The following is a 19,351-nucleotide window of genomic DNA, read 5'->3' on the forward strand; positions in this document are numbered from 1 at the left end:
CATTACGAATACATGACAAAACAACACACCCATAAATACCAAATGCATCGCCATGAGCACTGAGGTTAAGACAAGAAAACTTCAAGAACAGTCTTACTAAGAAGACTTATTGTACAGGCGTATGTCCTGGTGCAAGAATGATTTTTATACATCCATACATGAATCAGTCAAAAGTGGACATAGTCTGTCTGTTGCCGAGGTTCTAGACGCTGATGTGACTGTTAATTGTCTTTCCAGCTGCAAGCACCACCAACATTGCCCTGAACCGCCCTGCGACCCAGTCGAGTACTGCATACGAAGGAGCCCCAGGTCGCGCTGTGGATGGGAACACTAGTCCCGCCTACTCAAGTAACTCCTGCACCCACACGAGAAACACTCGCAACCCATGGTGGCGAGTCGACCTGGGCAGCAGTCTGTGTGTGGATCGGGTGGTCGTCACCAACCGGAAAGACTGCTGCTCGGATAGGCTGGAAGGCTTCACGGTTTACGTGGGCGACAACCCCGACGTGACGGCCAACCCTACCTGTGGGGGAGCGCAGTCCGTCGGAGGCAAGGGCACCATCACGGTGGACTGTGGCAGACGGACCGGCCGATATGTGGGCATAGCTCTGAAAGGCTCCGGAAAAATCCTCACACTCTGTGAGGTGCAGGTCTTTGGAGGTACGTCTGCATTGAACTCTTAAACATCTGTCGTTAGTTCGACCACACCATGTTCTATTGCTCCACGTAGGCTACATGTACAGGTAAACAAATGTGAATTGCAACTTTCCCCATAAAAGTGGTTTGGGATTTCCGACAAAGACAAATGTCTAATATTTTCTTACACCTTACAAATTTTCATTGTCTCTCTCACTACAGGAACTCCGCCACCTGCAGTCAGCAAGGCACCGTCGACAGGTGAGCACTTATACTCGATATTTGCACTCACGTCACTACATATAGTTTAGCGTCGGCCATGGCAATGGATTATACACACTAATCAAACAATAACATCTCATCTAATAACATAAATATCTTTCTGCTGATTACCTTGATTTTGGCCTACCTACAACTGCTATTCAACACATGTACCAGGATAATGCTACTATCATACCATGTGTTATATATATTAGGTTGTCGACGCACAATATGTTTTTTTATAAATGGCAATTCTCAAGGTTCCTCACCAGCATGGCTGCGGCGGGACCCGTCCTGGGTTGTCGACTCCGCCGGCACACCGTGGCAGAATGGAGGAGTCACGTACGACGCCGCCAAAGCCTTGGATGGGAACATGAATACCTACTGGAACCCCCAGAAACTGAGGAGGAGATTCAACAACTGGTACATCGTGCTGGATCTCAAGGCGCCCTACACTCTCTCAAAAATCGGGATAAACAACTTCGGAGACACCGCACACGACGTTAAAGCCTTCAAGCTGCAAAAGTCGCAGAGTGGGAGTCCGTACAACTGGGAGGACGTCAAGTCCGTCGGTAACGTGCAGAAAGCGACAAGGGAGCGTCAGGAGTTCGGCGGGTTCCAGGGAACAGCGCGGTATTGGAGGTTCGTCATCACAAGGACCTACAGGGGCTGGCAGCCATGGCTGAGAGAACTGAACTTGTACGGAAGCAGAGCAGGTAAGATGAACACCTTTTTATTGTTTGTTTTCTTCTCCTGCTATTTCGTTAAATGGATTTAATTTCTTCATTTTGGGGCTAAATGAATTGAAACTTGACATGAAGGTAGAGTAGGCAAGTAACCCCAGGCGTTTTTTTTATTTCTTTTTTATTTTTAATTCTTAATTTTTTAATTTTTTATTTTTATTTTTGCATCATTCTTCATTATTTTTTGTTTTAATTTTCTGTCAATACAGAAACTCCACCACCTAAAGTCAAGGCACCACCAAAACTCGGACAATGTGGTGAGTACTCAGTCCAACTAATTTGTCAATTCTTTTTAGTACACGTGTACATTACTTTTAAACAGATAACTCAATAATAGGGAACTAGATAGCCATTTGGAAATTATATCCAGTTGCTTTTAGCAACTATTTGTTGGCGCATCTTATTACCTGAATGTCTAACCTTCTCCGACGTTTTAGCACATTGTTTTTGCACTTGAATTCTTTATTTCAGGCCTGGAGAAAAAGAAGCACAATCATTGCACGACATTAACCACACTTAAGACAGTACATTCTGATGGTCTTCTAGCCCAGTTTGTATTGTATCCTAACTAAACATCACCATTCTTCCAGCCTTACACTGGTCTGGCCCCAGTAAACCTGATGGCCAACATTGCTCACTAAACATGACCTTTTTTTATAAATCTGTATCGGTATAGCTGATATAACCGCCCTACGGCATAACACACCAGCTTCGCAGGCACGCGGCGGGGCGGCAGCTAGCTATATCACACCGAACGACTTGTTACACTCAATCTTTGCACATTTGATTTCAGGAGTTTTTGAAGCTTTCGAGTGATGATACCACAGCTGTGCTTGGTGGCAACGAGTTCCAGTCTACGATAGTTCTGGGGAAATACGAATTTTTGATTACCTCAATTCTTGGTTGATAACTCTGATATTTGAAGGCATGACTGTTTCTTGATCTTTTCTGGGCTGGTATCAGATACTTAGTGGTTGGTACGTTAGATACTCAGTGTTTGGTGTAACCATACATGAATGAATCAACAATGGACATAATAGTGAGGTGCACTTCTCACTAAACATGACCTTTTCATTCATTCATCCATACATGAATGAGTCAACAATGGATAGAATCTGTCTTTTGCCGCGGTGCTAGACGCTGTTGTGACTGTTAATGACTGTTAATTGTTTTTCCAGCTGCAAGCACCACCAACATTGCCCTGAACCGCCCTGCGACCCAGTCGAGTACTGCATACGAAGGAGCCCCAGGTCGCGCTGTGGACGGAAACGATAGTCCCGTCTATTCAAGTAACTCCTGCACCCACACGGCAAGGGAGGCCAACCCATGGTGGCGAGTCGACCTGGGCAGCAGTCTGTGTGTGGATCGGGTGGTCGTCACCAACCGGAAAGACTGCTGCTCGAATAGGCTGAACCGCTTCACGGTTTACGTGGGCGACAACCCCGACGTGCTGAAAAACCCTACCTGTGGGGGAGCGCAGCGCGTCAGAGGCAAGGGCGCCATCACGGTGAACTGTGGCAGACTGACCGGCCGATATGTGGGCATAGCTCTGGCAGGCAAAAGAAGAGTACTTACCCTGTGTGAGGTGCAGGTCTTTGGAGGTACGTCCGCAATGAACTCTTAAACATTTGTCGTTAGACCATACCCTTTCTACCTGACTACTTTGATACAGCTTAACCAAACTTGCTAGCATGCGAAACCACATTTCGCTTCCATGTTGAATATTTTGATTTTAGCCTAAGCCTTAAGCTTTACGAGTCATACGCCAATCTTACATTAATTGTTTTATTTTTATCAATTTTCCAGGTCTGCCAGCACCAAAGTCCGCACTGACAGGTAATCCCTCATACTTCATGTTTGCGTCACTATAGTTTAGCGTCCGCCATGGCGGTGGATTAAAGACACCAGTCAAACAATCATATAAAATGTTGTCTAAGAATATAAACATCTTTCTGCTGGATCCCTTGATCTTAGTCTACCTGCAACTGCTATTCCCCGCATGTACCAAGATGATAATTCAATCATACCATGTGTTATATATAGCTTGTCGACGCAGAATTTTTTTTAAAAAAAAGGGCAACTCCTTATTCTCTATGTTCCTCACCAGGTGGATAGCTGCAGGACCCGTCCTGGGTTGTGGACTCCGCCGGCACACCGTGGAAGAATGAAGGAAAGACATACGATGCCGCCAAAGCCTTGGATGGAGACACCACTACCTACTGGAACCCACAGAAAACGAGGAGGAGATTCAACAACTGGTACATCGTGCTGGATCTCAAGGCGCCCTACACTCTCTCAAAAATCGCGATCAACAACTTCGGAGACACCGTACACGACGTTAAAGCCTTCAAGCTGCAAAAGTCGGAAACTGGGAGTCCGTACAAATGGAGGAACGTCAAGTACGTCGGTAACGTGCAGGGAGGGGCAAGCGAGCGCCAGGAGTTCGGCGGGTTCCAGGGAACAGCGCGGTACTGGAGGTTCATCGTCAGAAGGACCCACAAGGGCTGGCAGCCATGGCTGAGAGAACTGGCCTTGTACGGAACCAGAGCAGGTAAGATGAACACCTTTTTAGTGTTTGTTTAGAGTTAACACTTTTTGGTCCAACACAAAAAGTTCTCTCACCTAGAGCTTTCGACCAGTCTGGTCTTCCTCAGTAGACTTACCCAGTAAGTATTGTAACAGTAATCCTTTCTTTTGTAATTTCCTAGGTGAGACAACAGCCCAAAGTGCCGGACTGACTGGTAAGTTGATATTTGCACTCACGTGATTATTTTTTAGCGTCTACCATGTCGTTGGGTTAAAGGCACCTGTCAACCAATCAAATAAGATGTCTGAGAAAAGGAGCATTTTTCTGTTGAATCTCTTGTTCTTGGTCTAACTACAGCTGCTATTCACCGCAGGTACCAAGATGATGCCTCAATTACACCATGAGTGAAAAGTATAGATAGCTTATCACAAGCACAAAAGATGTCTAATAAGCAAAGGAGAGAAACAGTTTAATACTTTTAGAAGGGAAAATCAATGTTCGTCATGAAAGCATAATTGGGTGACAAACACACCAGTATGTGTAAAACGAAGACAAAGGTTTCATATTTCTTAAGACGCTAAAACCTGTACCCTTCTCTGCCAATACAGGTAGCGGAACCTCACCACCCAAGCAACAGGCGAAGCAAGGACAATGTGGTGAGTGTTGAAAACGAATATTCTTTTCTCAATCTCAACATAGAGATAAATTTATCCATGAAACTAAATCGTAGCAGACCATAGACACCATCTGGCATTCAGAAGTGTTTTTTATGTCTAAATCCTAGATTCAGTAGATTGAGGCAGTACATTCTCATTGATTTTTGCCATCTTTCCAGCTGGAAGCAAAAACAACATTGCCCTGAACCGCCCGGCGACCCAGTCTACTACTGCCTTCAAAGGAGATCCCGGACGGGCTGTAGACGGAGACCGTACTCCCTTCTATGGCAAAAAGTCTTGTACTCACACGGCAATGCAGCGCGATCCATGGTGGCGAGTCGACCTGGGCAGCAGTCAGTGTGTGGATAGGGTGGTTGTCGTCAAGCGAAAGAGCATCGGCGAAATGTGGCTGGAAGGATTCCAGGTATCCACATTTCCCTTTTTGTAATCATAAACACTTTATCTAAGAACTGTGGGGCCATGTGATATAAAGGTAGAGTGTTCGGCTCCGAACCTAAAGGTCCTGGGTTCGAATCCTGCCATGCCACCGATCTTGTGCCCTTGGGAAAAGCACATGCTAGGTAGTTTTTTTCGGTTAATTGTCATGACCATAAAACAGTGATCACAAATCGGAAACTCAGATTTATAGATTAAAAACTAGCTTTGAAACTTACATATAACATGTTGTGTTTAAAGGTTTACGTGGGCGACAACCCGAACGTGGTGGAAAACCCTACCTGTGGCGGAAAGCAGTCTGTTGCTGGGAAAGACGTCATCACGGTGGACTGTGACGGACAGACGGGCCGATATGTGGGGATAGCTCTGCCGGACAAGAAACAGTTCCTCATCCTGTGTGAGGTGGAGGTGTATGGAGGTACGGTTGTGTGAAATTGTGTACCAACTACTTTTTGTTATATCATATAAAGTGGTAGTCCACATCAAATATATCGGAATTAACCAAGCGAATCTGTGACATTAACTTTCTGTCTACTACCAAGATCTAAAGGGTTTTTGTACTGTGGTCTTGGACCATAGTTAGACACAAGTAATGACCATTTACACATACAAATTACCATGTTTAACAAGTTGGATCTCATTAAATATTTTTCTGCACTCTCCATATATTTCAGGAATATGGCCACCTAAAGTCAGCAAGCCAACGCCGAAATTTGGCCAATGTGGTAAGTCATTTAATCTTACAACTTTCTCATTCAGACGAAACAGTGGTCGGTGTAACCAGCGGAAAATGGTTCTAGCACTTGGTAGATGAAATGGCAGTATTTTCAATTTATACCTCGCTTTCGTAGTTTAATTGTTGGTTTCATTTGCTTCCAGCTGGAGGCCAAACCAACCTGGCCCTGAACCGCCCGGCGACCCAGTCTACTACTGACTTCAAAGGAGATCCCGGACGGGCTGTAGACGGGGACCGCACCCCCTTCTATGCCAAAAAGTCTTGTACTCACACCAAAATGCAGCGGGATCCATGGTGGCGAGTCGACCTGGGCAGCAGTCAGTGTGTGGATCGGGTGGTCGTCTACAAGCGAATGCACATCGGCGAAATGTGGCTGGAAGGCTTCCAGGTATCCACATTCCTTTTTGTTAATCATAAACACTTATCAAGAAAGGTGGGGCCATGTGGTGTAAAGATATAGTGTTCGTCTCAGAACCTAAAGGCCCCGGGTTCGAATCCCGTCAAATTAAGATTAAGAAAGAGCCTCAAAACTTACACATATTTTTCTTGAAGGTTTACGTGGGTGACAACCCGAACGTGGTGGAAAACCCTACCTGTGGCGGAAAGCAATCTGTTGCAGGAAAAGAAGCAATCACGGTGAACTGTGCCGGACTGACTGGCCGATATGTGGGGATAGCTCTGCCGGACAAGAGACAATTCCTCATCCTGTGTGAGGTGGAGGTGTATGGAGGTACCGTTAGCTGGAATTCTTATCTCTCTGCTGTTATTTTTAATCTTATTAAAACAAGTTTTTAGACTTTGCCTTTCCTTACTATAACGCTTCAACCTTTGTCATGTTCAATCTTTGTCTTCACCTCAAAGTAAAAAAAAATAGTCTTTGTCGTCTTCTAGGACCCTTGTCAAGTGCATTTATATTCCTTAGGAAAATGCAAATGTCTGTAAAATATGACTTAAGATGTCGAATATTTTATTTTAGCGAAAGCGCACTACAGGCCCTGTGTATGGGCTAGCTTGCGTGTCATAAGCCAATGTTAAATCAGTCCTTTTCTTTTTATCAATTTTTCAGGTGTGGCAGCACCAAAGGCCGGACTGACAGGTGAGCACTTATACTTGATGTTTGTGTAACAGTACGGGAGGGTATAGGCGCTACCAACTGACCCGGCCGCGGGGTCTAGACCTTTTCAGCCGAGTGGTTAGAGCGTCGGCGTGTGGCCCGGGGGCCGTGGGTTCGAACCTGGCCCGGCACCAGGGGTTTTTATCTGTTTCTACTCGCTCCCCCTGTTTCTTACATTTCCACTCACGTCACTATAGTTTAGCGTCCACCATGGCGGTGGATTAAAGACACCAGTCAAACAATGATATATGTGGATGTGGTCTAAGAACAAAAACATCTTTCTGTCGGTTCCCTTAATTTTGGTCTATACCTACAACTGTTATTTACCACATGTTCCAGGATATTGCTTCAATCATATCATGTTTTATAAATATCTTATCGACGCACAATATGCTCTTTTAAATAAATGGCAACTCTTAAGTATCTGTGTTCTTCACCAGCTGCATGGCTGCGGCGGGACCCGTCCTGGGTTGTGGACTCCGCCGGCACACCGTGGCAGAATGGAGGAAAGACCTATGATGCCGCCAAAGCCTTGGATGGCGACACCACCACCTATTGGAACCCCCAGAAATTGAGGAGGAGATTCAACAACTGGTACATCGTGCTGGACCTCAAGGCGCCCTACACTCTCTCAAAAATCGGGATAACCAACTTCGGAGACACCGCACACGACATTAAAGCCTTCAAGCTGCAAAAAGTCGCAAACTGGGAGTCCGTACAACTGGGAGGACGTCAAGTCCGTCGGTAAACGTGCAGAAAGCGACAAGGGAGCGTCAGGAGTTCGGCAGGGTTCCAGGGAACAGCGCGGTATTGGAGGTTCGTCATCACAAGGACCTACAGGGGCTGGCAGCCATGGCTGAGAGAACTGAACTTGTACGGAAGTAGTGCGTCAGCACCTAAAGTCAGCAAGCCAACGCCGAAATATGGCCAATGCGGTAAGTTATTTATTCTCAATCGGTTATGCTTTAGTTTTTTTTCAGTCAATTAAAAATAGTTCTAGCACTTGGTAGGTAAAATAGCAGTACTTTCCATTCATACCTCGCCTTCATAGTTTTAATGGTTGGTTTCACTTTTTTTAGTCTGGAGGCCAAACCAACCTGGCCCTGAACCGCCCGGCGACCCAGTCTAGTATTGACTTTAAAGGAGATCCCGGACGGGCTGTAGACGGGGACCGCACCCCCTTCTATGCCAAAAAGTCTTGTACTCACACCAAAATGCAGCGGGATCCATGGTGGCGAGTCGACCTGGGCAGCAGTCAGTGTGTGGATCGGGTGGTCGTCTACAAGCGAATGCACATCGGCGAAATGTGGCTGGAAGGATTCCAGGTATCCACCTTTCCGTTTTTGTAAATCATAAACAGTTAATCAAGAACTTGTGGAGCCATGTGGTGTAAAGGTAGAGTGTTCGGTACCAGAACCTAAAGGCCCCGGGTTCGAGTCCTGCCAGATTAAGAAAAAGCTTCACAACTTACACATAACACATCGTGCTTGCAGGTTTACATAGGCGACAACCCGAACGTGGTGGAAAACCCTACCTGTGGCGGAAAGCAGTCTGTTGCTGGGAAAGAAGCCATCACGGTGGACTGTGACGGACTGACTGGCCGATATGTGGGGATAGCTCTGCCGGACAAGAAACAATTCCTCATTCTGTGTGAGGTGGAGGTGTATGGAGGTACGTTTGTGGAGAAATGTTAGCAGCTCTCTAGTTTTTCTTAGAACGTACAAAGTGGTAGTCCATTTCGCATATATTTTACCCAACCCAACTAACTTTTTACATGGATTTTCTGTCCTCTACCAAAAACTAAAGATGTTTGAAGTTTTATCAGAAATCCATCAGATTAGATCAGCATCTATTCTATTCTTCCTGGATTGAAAAGAGATTTTGTGCTGAGGTCTAGGATCCCAGTTCGACACATTTTGTGACCATTTACAGACCCAAATGACTGTCTTTAACTAGAAAAAGTCTATTGTCTATGTATTTCAGGAGCATCAGCACCTAAAATCAGCAAGCCAACACCGAAATATGGCCAATGTGGTAAGTTATTTATTCAGAATCGGGCATGCCTTCGTTCTTTTTTGAGTCAATTAAAAATGGTTTTTGCGTTTGGTCGAAAAGGGCAGAACTGTCCATCCACACCTCGCTTTCGTAGTTTTAATTGTTGGTTTCATTTGTTTCCAGCTGGAGGCCAAACCAACCTGGCCCTGAACCGCCCGGCGACCCAGTCTACTACTGACTTTAAAGGAGATCCCGGACGGGCTGTAGACGGGGACCGCACCCCCTTCTATGCCAAAAAGTCTTGTACTCACACCAAAATGCAGCGGGATCCATGGTGGCGAGTCGACCTGGGCAGCAGTCAGTGTGTGGATCGGGTGGTCGTCTACAAGCGAATGCACATCGGCGAAATGTGGCTGGAAGGATTCCAGGTATCCACATTTCCCTTTTTTTGTAAATCATAATTAACGCTTTATCAGAAAGGTGGGGCCATGTGGTTTAAAGGTAGAGTGTTCGGTCCGGAACCTAAAGGCCCCGGGTTCGAATCCTGCCAGATTAAGATTAAGAAAGAGCTTCACAACTTACACATAACCAATTGTCCTTGAAGGTTTATGTGGGTGACAACCCGAACGTGGTGGAAAACCCTACCTGTGGCGGAAAGCAGTCTGTTGCTGGGAAAGAAGCCATCACGGTGGACTGTGCCGGACTGACGGGCCGATATGTGGGGATAGCTCTGCCGGACAAGAAACAGTTCCTCATCCTGTGTGAGGTGGAGGTGTATGGAGGTACGTTTGTGGAGAAATGTCACCTCTCTAGTCTTTCTTAGAACCTATGAAATAAGAGTCTACATCGCATATGTCGTAGCTAACCAAACGAACCTATGACATTGATTTTTGTTCTATAAAAAACGGAAGGTGTTTTTACTGTGGTCTAGGATCACACTTTGACACATTTTTGACCATTTACAGATTCAAATGACTCTGTTTAACTATGAAACCCATTTATCTATTGTCTATGTATTTCAGGAGCGTCAGCACCTAAAGTCGCCAAGCCAACACCGAAATTTGGCCAATGTGGTAAGTTTTTTTGTTCTCAATGGGGCATGCATTAGTGTTTTCTTCAGTAAATTAAAAATGGTTCTAGCATTTAGTAGAAAATAAAGTTATACCTCGCCTTCATAGTTTTAATTGTTGGTTTCATTTGTTTCCAGCTGGAGGCCAAACCAACCTGGCCCTGAACCGCCCGGCGACCCAGTCTACTACTGACTTTAAAGGAGATCCCGGACGGGCTGTAGACGGGGACCGCACCCCCTTCTATGCCAAAAAGTCTTGTACTCACACCAAAATGCAGCGGGATCCATGGTGGCGAGTCGACCTGGGCAGCAGTCAGTGTGTGGATCGGGTGGTCGTCTACAAGCGAATGCACATCGGCGAAATGTGGCTGGAAGGATTCCAGGTATCCACATTTCCCTTTTTTTGTAAATCATAATTAACGCTTTATCAAAAAGGTGGGGCCATGTGGTTTAAAGGTAGAGTGTTCGGTCCGGAACCTAAAGGCCCCGGGTTCGAATCCTGCCAGATTAAGATTAAGAAAGAGCTTCACAACTTACACATAACCAATTGTCCTTGAAGGTTTATGTGGGTGACAACCCGAACGTGGTGGAAAACCCTACCTGTGGCGGAAAACAGTCTGTTGCTGGGAAAGAAGCCATCACGGTGGACTGTGACGGACTGACGGGCCGATATGTGGGGATAGCTCTGCCGGACAAGAAACAATTCCTCATTCTGTGTGAGGTGGAGGTGTATGGAGGTACGTTTGTGGAGAAATGTTAGCAGCTCTCTAGTTTTTCTTAGAACGTACAAAGTGGTAGTCCATTTCGCATATATTTTACCCAACCCAACTAACTTTTTACATGGATTTTTTGTCCTCTACCAAAAACTAAAGATGTTTGAAGTTTTATCAGAAATCCATCAGATTAGATCAGCATCTATTCTATTCTTCCTGGATTGAAAAGAGATTTTGTGCTGAGGTCTAGGATCCCAGTTCGACACATTTTGTGACCATTTACAGACCCAAATGACTGTCTTTATCTAGAAAATCCATTTGTCTATTGTAAATGTATTTCAGGAGCATCAGCACCTAAAATCAGCAAGCCAACGCCGAAATATGGCCAATGTGGTAAGTTATTTATTCAGAATCGGGCATGCCTTCGTTCTTTTTTGAGTCAATTAAAAATGGTTTTTGCGTTTGGTAGAAAAGGGCAGAACTGTCCATCCACACCTCGCTTTCGTAGTTTTAATTGTTGGTTTCATTTGTTTCCAGCTGGAGGCCAAACCAACCTGGCCCTGAACCGCCCGGCGACCCAGTCTAGTGTTGACTTTAAAGGAGATCCCGGACGGGCTGTAGACGGGGACCGCACCCCCTTCTATGCCAAAAAGTCTTGTACTCACACCAAAATGCAGCGGGATCCATGGTGGCGAGTCGACCTGGGCAGCAGTCAGTGTGTGGATCGGGTGGTCGTCTACAAGCGAATGCACATCGGCGAAATGTGGCTGGAAGGATTCCAGGTTAGCTTTTCATTTCTGTGTGATGTCATGCACATAAAAAATGGTTAGAAACGAATACATGTCTATGAAACTAAATTTATACAGTCATAGATTACGAAAGAGCTTCACAACTTACACATAACAAATTGTCCTTGAAGGTTTACATTGGTGACAACCCGAACGTGGTGGAAAACCCTACCTGTGGCGGAAAACAGTCTGTTGCTGGGAAAGAAGCCATCACGGTGGACTGTGACGGACTGACGGGCCGATATGTGGGGATAGCTCTGCCGGACAAGAAACAGTTCCTCATTCTGTGTGAGGTGGAGGTGTATGGAGGTATGGGAAATTCTCTTTATTAGAAGAAATTAATAAACGGCTGAGATGAAATGTATTCTACTTCACCAAACGTTCTGTCATTTTGATGTTAATTACCTTTTGCTGTGTTCAGAAACTGCCTTCCATTTACTAAAATCTAAATCTGGACGGGAAGGAATCAGGGATTAATTTACAATATACCTTGCAAAGCTTCAAAGATGTCCTAATAATTAACATTCATCTTTTCTTTTTTTTTTAAATTTTCCAGGTGTGGCAGGTGCAGTGAAAGCTCAAAGCGCCTCTCAGACAAGTAAGACTGTTAACTTGATACTTGCACTCACGTGATTATAGTTTAGTGTCCGCCATGACGGTGGGTTAACAACTGTCAACCAATCACATAAAATGTCTTAAGAGGACGTGAAAACCAAACCGTTTGGGAATGCTTGATAGTAAACCATTTATAGGAACTTTAACATACAAATAAATAATGATTTTTGTCAATTTTGCAGGCTCTGGTCTGAAACTAGCACCGCCTAAACCGAAAGGTAGGTTTTTACCTCCATGAAAAATGGAGGTATTGTTTTTGGTGTGTATGTCTGTGTGTTTGTGTTTACGCACATTTGTAGTCAGCATAACTTCATAACGCCTTTATGGATTTATGTTCTCGTCGCGAGAACACGAGACTAGGTCGAGACTTGTGTAGACCCCGCCTCCTTGCGAGACTAGGTCACTCCATGATTAAGGTGTACAGTCGACACCGAACAGTTAGAGGTACGTGAATTTACCTTACAAAACTTAGATCTACTAACCATACAAATGTATATCTTTTAAAGACAACTGCGCAGCGAAGCCGTGTAAGAATGGAGCGAAGTGTGAAAGCAAGGCGGACGGTTTCACCTGTGTCTGTCCCAAGGGATTTGCAGGGAACTTGTGCGAAACCAGTAAGTATTTATCACTAACGTTTCATTCTATCTATTATAGATGCCATTAAGTCCTCATTTCGTTGACAGTTGTTGCGAGAGATTACTAATAAAGATACTTACCATTCATGATATGCATTTTGAGTAATTGTGTTTTGGTCATGATATGCATATTTTCTAACCTTTTGCAAAGACGTATTACACGGATCTAAAAATCTGGATGAGATTCTTAACCATTCTTTATTTGTTTTAGACGTGGATGACTGCGCTGCCAAGCCTTGTAAGAATGGAGGAAAGTGCGAAGACAAAGTGGATGGCTTTACCTGTGTCTGTCCCAAAGGATATGCAGGAAACTTGTGTGAAACCAGTGAGTATTTATAACTAAAGCTTCATTCTACAGAAGATGATATAATTTTTTTTATCACTGGTTATTAAGTAATTTTAATTTTGCACGTGATACAGTTCATGTTCTATACATCTCCAAGCATTGCAGCAAGTTCGACTCTTTGATTCTTTATCATTTTTTCTTAAAGATGTAGATGACTGTGCGGCGAAGCCTTGTAAGAATGGAGGAAAGTGCCAAGACAAGGTGGACGGTTTCACCTGTGTCTGTCCCAAAGGATTTGCAGGCAACCTGTGCGAAACCAGTAAGTCCTTTTTTTCGTCATTGGGTAACTTGGTTAATGTTCTACACATATCCAAGCCTTGCTGCAAAGCATATTTAATTGAAGTATAAAAATAGGTTTGACTCTTTGATTCTTTATCATTTTTTCTTAAAGATGTCGATGACTGCGCCGCGAAGCCTTGTAAGAATGGAGGAAAGTGCGAAGACAAGGTGGACGGTTTCACCTGTGTCTGTCCTAAAGGATATGCAGGCAACCTATGCGAAACCAGTGAGTCCTTTTCTCGCCATTGGTCATAAAATTATTTTCCAATTGATACAGTTCATGCTATACACATCTCCAAGCCTTGCTGCAAAATATATTTCACTGAAGTACAAAAAATAGGATTGACTCTTTGACTCTTTATTATGTTTAAATATTTATTCTTTATTCTTTATTATGTTTCATTTTTTTAAAGATGTCGACGACTGTGCGGCGAAGCCTTGTAAGAATGGAGGAAAGTGCGAAGATAAGGTGGACGGTTTCACATGTGTCTGTCCCAAAGGATTTGCAGGCAACCTGTGCGAAACCAGTGAGTGACAATCTCTAACTTCTAGTAAACAATTCTCAATACAAGTAATGACAGGGACAATTCTTAAAGATGTGCGTGTATGTCTCAAATCTGTTACAACGTAATCTGTATCTGTATCTGTATAGCCGGAATAACCGCCTTTCGGCGTAACACACCAGCTTCGCAGGCAGGCGGCGCGGCGGCAGCTGGCTACATTACACCGATCGACTTCTTACACCTAACCCTGGAACATCTAACTCTAGGCACTGTTTCAAGCTATCTAATGACAAAGCCCCTACTGTACTTGGTGACAGCGAGTTACATTCTGCGATAGTTCTAGGAAAGAATGAATTCTTGAAAACCTCAGTCCTATTGTAATGTATCTCAAGATTTACCAATACGTTGTTGCGTGTTTCTTTAAGACATCGACGACTGCGCCGCGAAGCCTTGTAAGAATGGAGGAAAGTGCGAAGACAAAGTTGACGGTTTTACATGTGTCTGTCCTAAAGGATATTCCGGGGACCTATGCGAGACCGGTGAGTACTCCTGACTATTGTTTGTTGTTGAAAAGGACTCAATTAGTGACAGTACACACACACACACACACACACACACACACACACACACACTTATGTATGAGGGCATTTACCTCGTATGAGGGCAGTTACATGTAGTTCATGAGGGCATTCTACTCGTATACGAGGGCATTAGCCTGTATACGAGGGCATTATCCTCATATATGAGGCGATTATCCTGTATATGAGGGCATTTCCCTCGTAAATGAGGGCATTATCCTCTTATATGATTATATGAGGGCATTATCTTGTATATGAGGGCATTCTCCTCACATATGAGGGTATTATCCTGTATATGAAGGCATTGACCTCATACATGAAGGCGTTTAGTTTATGAGGGTATTTTCCTCGTATTTGAGGGATTTGCTCGTATATGAAGGAATTTACCTTTTGAGGGCATTATCCTCGCCTTTGAGGCCCTTTCTCCTCGTATATGAGGGTATTACCCTCGTGTATGAGGTCATTGTCCTCGTGTATGAGCCATGTAGCTAATGAGGGCATTTCCACGTATATGAGGGCAATTTCCTCATATATGAGGGCAATTATATCGTATTTGAGGTCATTTTCCTCGTATATGAGGGCAATTACCTCGTATATGAGGGCAATTATATCGTTTATGAGGGCATTTCCTCGTATATGAGGGCATTTCCTCGTATATGAGGGCAATTTCCTCGTATATGAGGGCAATTTCCTCGTATATGAGGCATTTCCTCGTACTGAGGGCATTTTCCTCGTATATGAGGGCATTTTCCTCGTATATGAGGGCGATTTTCTCGTATATGAGGGCACTCGATAAACTCGGTCGATCAGGGCATTATGTACAATGTTAATTACACACTACTAGTATATACTATGCACTATAACCATATGGCAGTCAGTCACTCAGTCACTATATGAACGTTTATCCGTTGTGTTTTTACAGATATAGACAACTGCACCCCCAACCCTTGTAAGAATGGTGGGACATGTAAGGACCTGGTCAACGCTTTCCTGTGCAGCTGCCCCAAGGGATATGGAGGAAACTACTGCGAGATAGGTGGGTCTAAATAATTAAATAAAGATTGTTTTACTCTCTTTACTCCGGAATCTACTCCACCATAGCGTAGCATATATACTTTCTAGCTCTGGTTCTGGCCTATTGCAGCTGGAATAGCTAGGATGCCTCATATCTGCCAGGCAAACTAGGCCCAAAGAGTTTTTTCTCTCTCAGTATTTATTTAGCTATGCTTCATCTGTTTTTTAAAGTACTAGTAAACATGCTACCTCCCTATATATCTATTTTTCTACCTATCTCTTTTCTCTCCTTGTTTCTCTAGCCCCCTTTCTATTCTATGCCCCCTCTCTCACACACATACGCATACTTTATGCTTGTATCTCATCACATGTTCACTTTCAATTAGCCCAGAGTCGTGACTTTGCAAAAAAAACTGTCAATTCATCTCCAGTTGCTTTAGAAAGAGAGAAGAAATCCCGAAGACTTAGATTAGATAGTATACTTTCTAGAAGTTACTAAGACGTTTACGTTAGCCTTTTATACTTTTATTGCATTACATGTATTACGATACTCAAGTATCCATATACTTGTAGCATCATACTCGTACATATGCATTTAGCCCCATGAACATACAATAAACATTTGATTAATGAAACGTACCTATTCCACCCCCAGCTGCCGCGGGCCCGCCTGCACCCCAGGCGCCGAAGCCGAAGGCTGTGGAGGCGGCCGGCCAGCCGGCACCGGGTCACGGCGTCGTCATCACTATCGGCGGGGGCGGTTCGGGTGGAAGCTCTGGTGGGTAGAACGAATGAATGAATGAATGAATGAATGAATGAATGAATGAATGAATGAATGAATGAATGAATGAATGAGTGAATGAGTAAATGAGTGAGTGAATGAATGAATGAATGAGTGAATGAATGAATGGTTTATTTAATCATTTTGATGGAGTCAAAAGTACATCGCAGTACACTGAAATTAATATTTTTTCATATTTAAAAATTGTTGCCATTAGGCTCTTTTACTGTTTACCAATTACCGCTAATATTAACATACATATTTATCATTTATACCCATGTAGCCCATGGGCAAGACCATGGAATAAACAGTCATCATTGTTTCTAGTGGTTGAAGAAGGTATCTTATACTTTACCCTCTGTGTTTCAGGAACGGCCGGACAAGGCGCTGTCAATGTCATCAACAACCAGATCTCCGTGTACAGCAGCGGCGGCGGTGGATGTGGCTGCAAAACGACTAACTGTGGTAAGGATAATTATTTACTATGTGTGTGTGTGTGGGGGGGGGGGTATAGGTATTTCGATGCAATACAGTGGCAAACGGGGTAGATTTAATCGCAGATGCCATACATTATGTCATGGCCCCCTCGCAGGCTGGAAGGAAGTGGAGTTTACCTACACATATTCAATACCGAATTAGAGCTTGCCATAACACAGTTATACGGTTTCTTTCCCACATCCGTTCAAAGTACGCCAGGCCTTCTCTTTGGTTAAATGCCAATACATTTTCCAATTTTTCCATGTTCATATTTTCAAGAAACATACCACTTGAGGTTCAAACGAATGCAATTTTTAATACTTTTAAGACGCCAATCGACTACCTTATGTCGAAGTTGCAAAGAGCTCTTCCTTTTTGGTAGAAGCAGTTTTGTTCTTACATGAAGAACTGCGTTGCCCCCGGCAGTGGTATTCGTAGTATTTTCTTACTGACACCATTCTTGTTCTGTTCCAGCCTGCCCAGTCAAGAAGGGAGTAGTAAAGAAGGAAACAGACCCGTCCACTGCAGACTCTGCAAGTCCGAATGACCTGACTGAGATAGTGAAGCAGCGCCTGCGCGGATCCGTGGACCATAGTGAGGATAGCCCCTCCAACTTAAAGGAGCTGGACACTGTGGATGTCTTTGAAGACGGGGTCCTCCTTAAGCCAGGTAAGACGCTCCGACCTTCTTATCAAAGAAGAGCTTTCTCTATCTGTATCTGTACTGTATAGCTTTTCTTTGTAACACACCAGCTTCTGTATGTGAACGGTATAACCGGCCTTCGGCGTAACGCTCCAGCTTCTGTACCTGTATAGCCGGTATAACCGCCCTTCTGTGTAACACACCAACTTTTGTATGTATATAGCCGGTATAACCACCGTTCGGTGTAACACACCAGCTTCTATATCTGTATCTGCATCTGTAAAGCAGGTATAACAACGGTTTAGCAAACGTGTCAGTAATGGCATCGGAGAGTGGCTATATCTCTGAAATTTCGCCTTCGGAATGTTCAGTTTGTGTCCACCTTAATAGTAGCCTTAATCTTAACATGGAGCTAGATCCTCCTTGATCTGAACAAGCAGCGTTGCTTTGTGGTAATATTAGGCAAAAGAAATTGGCAATGTATCTAATTTCTTTGTTGTTGTTTTCGCCACACAGAAGCCCGCGAATCGCAAGATAACATCGAGGATCAGCCAGCTGACGACATGACTATTTCTGATGACGACACCGCAGTTTCTGATGACGACACGGCAGCCCAGGCTGCGGAAGAGTTCGAGGCGGTGAACAGTAAGCTGAACGCACTGCGTGAGCTCCTGAACCTAGCTCAGGAGTGACGCCTAGCGACATAATGCAGTACTGCAGATCTGAACTTAGTCCATCATAATCTTCAAGCATATCTTTTGGTGACAAAATCGTAACCAAGACATCATCAAATTGGCTAGACAATATATCATTGGCCACAGTAGAGGATTGTATTACAATGTTTTAATACCATATTATCTGGCCAATTTGCTAGATCTGCTTGAAAATGAAATTGGTGAACAAGAAAAGTAATTTGTCTAATTAAAATTATTGAGGGAAAATCTAACAGAGGTTTAATGTTGGAGTAATATTTCTATAATTGACATGTTGTGTTTATACGTTTTATTCCCCTAAAGAATCTCTGTTTTAAAACGTAATTTACACCAGGTTTTTGCTGCTGATACAACACTGTGTTGAAGTGGATATTATGGTGATGGATATACATTGCTAATACAAAGGGTTGAGTGAATGATAACGAAGGTTTTTAATTTTTCACAATTCGAAGTTGTGCATTTATGTCTACGAATGAATTATAAGCCTCAGGAAATATCAACAGGGTAAATGAATGACTTATCATAAATGGCTTACTTATCATAAATGGCTGACATATTATAAATGACTGACTTATCATAAATGGCTGACATATTATAAATGACTGACTTATCATAAATGGCTGACATATTATAAATGACTGACTTATCATAAATGGCTGACATATTATAAATGGCTGACTTATCATAAATGACTGACTTATCATAAATGGCTGACTTATCATAAATGACTGACTTATCATAAATGGCTGACATATTATAAATGACTGACTTATCATAAATGGCTGACATATTATAAATGACTGACATATTATAAATGAATGGCTTATCATAAATGGCTGACTTATCATAAATGAATGACTTATCATAAATGAATGACTTATTATAAATGAATGACTTATTATAAATATATACTGTGCTAGCGTGAAGGTCTATCTGTTATAAGTTATCTTAGCACAGATGTAAAACTCAACGATGCACTTAGTAAGTATCTACTTATCATAGATATACCTTGTGCTAGCTTGAAGGTCTATCTGTTATTACTTAACTCTTTAAGAAAGTAAAACTCAACAATTC

At 43.5% G+C, this 19,351-nt stretch overlaps 1 protein-coding gene across 1 annotated transcript in view; it reads left to right on the forward strand.

Moving 5' to 3' along the window:
- LOC109468522 overlaps positions 1-18,816 on the forward strand; it is a 42,770-nt gene extending 23,954 nt beyond the window's left edge. The window contains 44 exon segments of the mRNA XM_019766765.1: positions 238-660; positions 859-897; positions 1,158-1,613; positions 1,850-1,897; positions 2,819-3,241; positions 3,447-3,476; positions 3,615-3,670; positions 3,756-4,191; positions 4,349-4,381; positions 4,776-4,823; positions 5,003-5,247; positions 5,520-5,697; positions 5,954-6,004; positions 6,159-6,403; positions 6,568-6,745; positions 7,082-7,111; positions 7,570-7,838; positions 7,840-7,872; positions 7,874-7,915; positions 7,917-8,064; positions 8,210-8,454; positions 8,623-8,800; positions 9,113-9,163; positions 9,308-9,552; positions 9,729-9,906; positions 10,147-10,197; positions 10,332-10,576; positions 10,753-10,930; positions 11,249-11,299; positions 11,444-11,688; positions 11,826-12,003; positions 12,251-12,292; positions 12,492-12,527; positions 12,816-12,923; positions 13,156-13,269; positions 13,436-13,549; positions 13,682-13,795; positions 13,983-14,096; positions 14,498-14,611; positions 15,573-15,686; positions 16,320-16,442; positions 16,815-16,910; positions 17,397-17,591; positions 18,081-18,816. Of these exon segments, the coding sequence (XP_019622324.1) occupies positions 238-660; positions 859-897; positions 1,158-1,613; positions 1,850-1,897; positions 2,819-3,241; positions 3,447-3,476; positions 3,615-3,670; positions 3,756-4,191; positions 4,349-4,381; positions 4,776-4,823; positions 5,003-5,247; positions 5,520-5,697; positions 5,954-6,004; positions 6,159-6,403; positions 6,568-6,745; positions 7,082-7,111; positions 7,570-7,838; positions 7,840-7,872; positions 7,874-7,915; positions 7,917-8,064; positions 8,210-8,454; positions 8,623-8,800; positions 9,113-9,163; positions 9,308-9,552; positions 9,729-9,906; positions 10,147-10,197; positions 10,332-10,576; positions 10,753-10,930; positions 11,249-11,299; positions 11,444-11,688; positions 11,826-12,003; positions 12,251-12,292; positions 12,492-12,527; positions 12,816-12,923; positions 13,156-13,269; positions 13,436-13,549; positions 13,682-13,795; positions 13,983-14,096; positions 14,498-14,611; positions 15,573-15,686; positions 16,320-16,442; positions 16,815-16,910; positions 17,397-17,591; positions 18,081-18,256 (6,716 nt within the window). The 3' untranslated portion in view covers positions 18,257-18,816.
- Positions 18,817-19,351: the final 535 nt, after the last annotated feature.

The sequence above is a fragment of the Branchiostoma belcheri genome, unplaced genomic scaffold, assembly GCF_001625305.1.
Source record: "Branchiostoma belcheri isolate BF01 breed outbred unplaced genomic scaffold, Haploidv18h27 scaffold2, whole genome shotgun sequence".
Classification (NCBI taxonomy): Eukaryota; Metazoa; Chordata; class Leptocardii; order Amphioxiformes; family Branchiostomatidae; genus Branchiostoma; species Branchiostoma belcheri.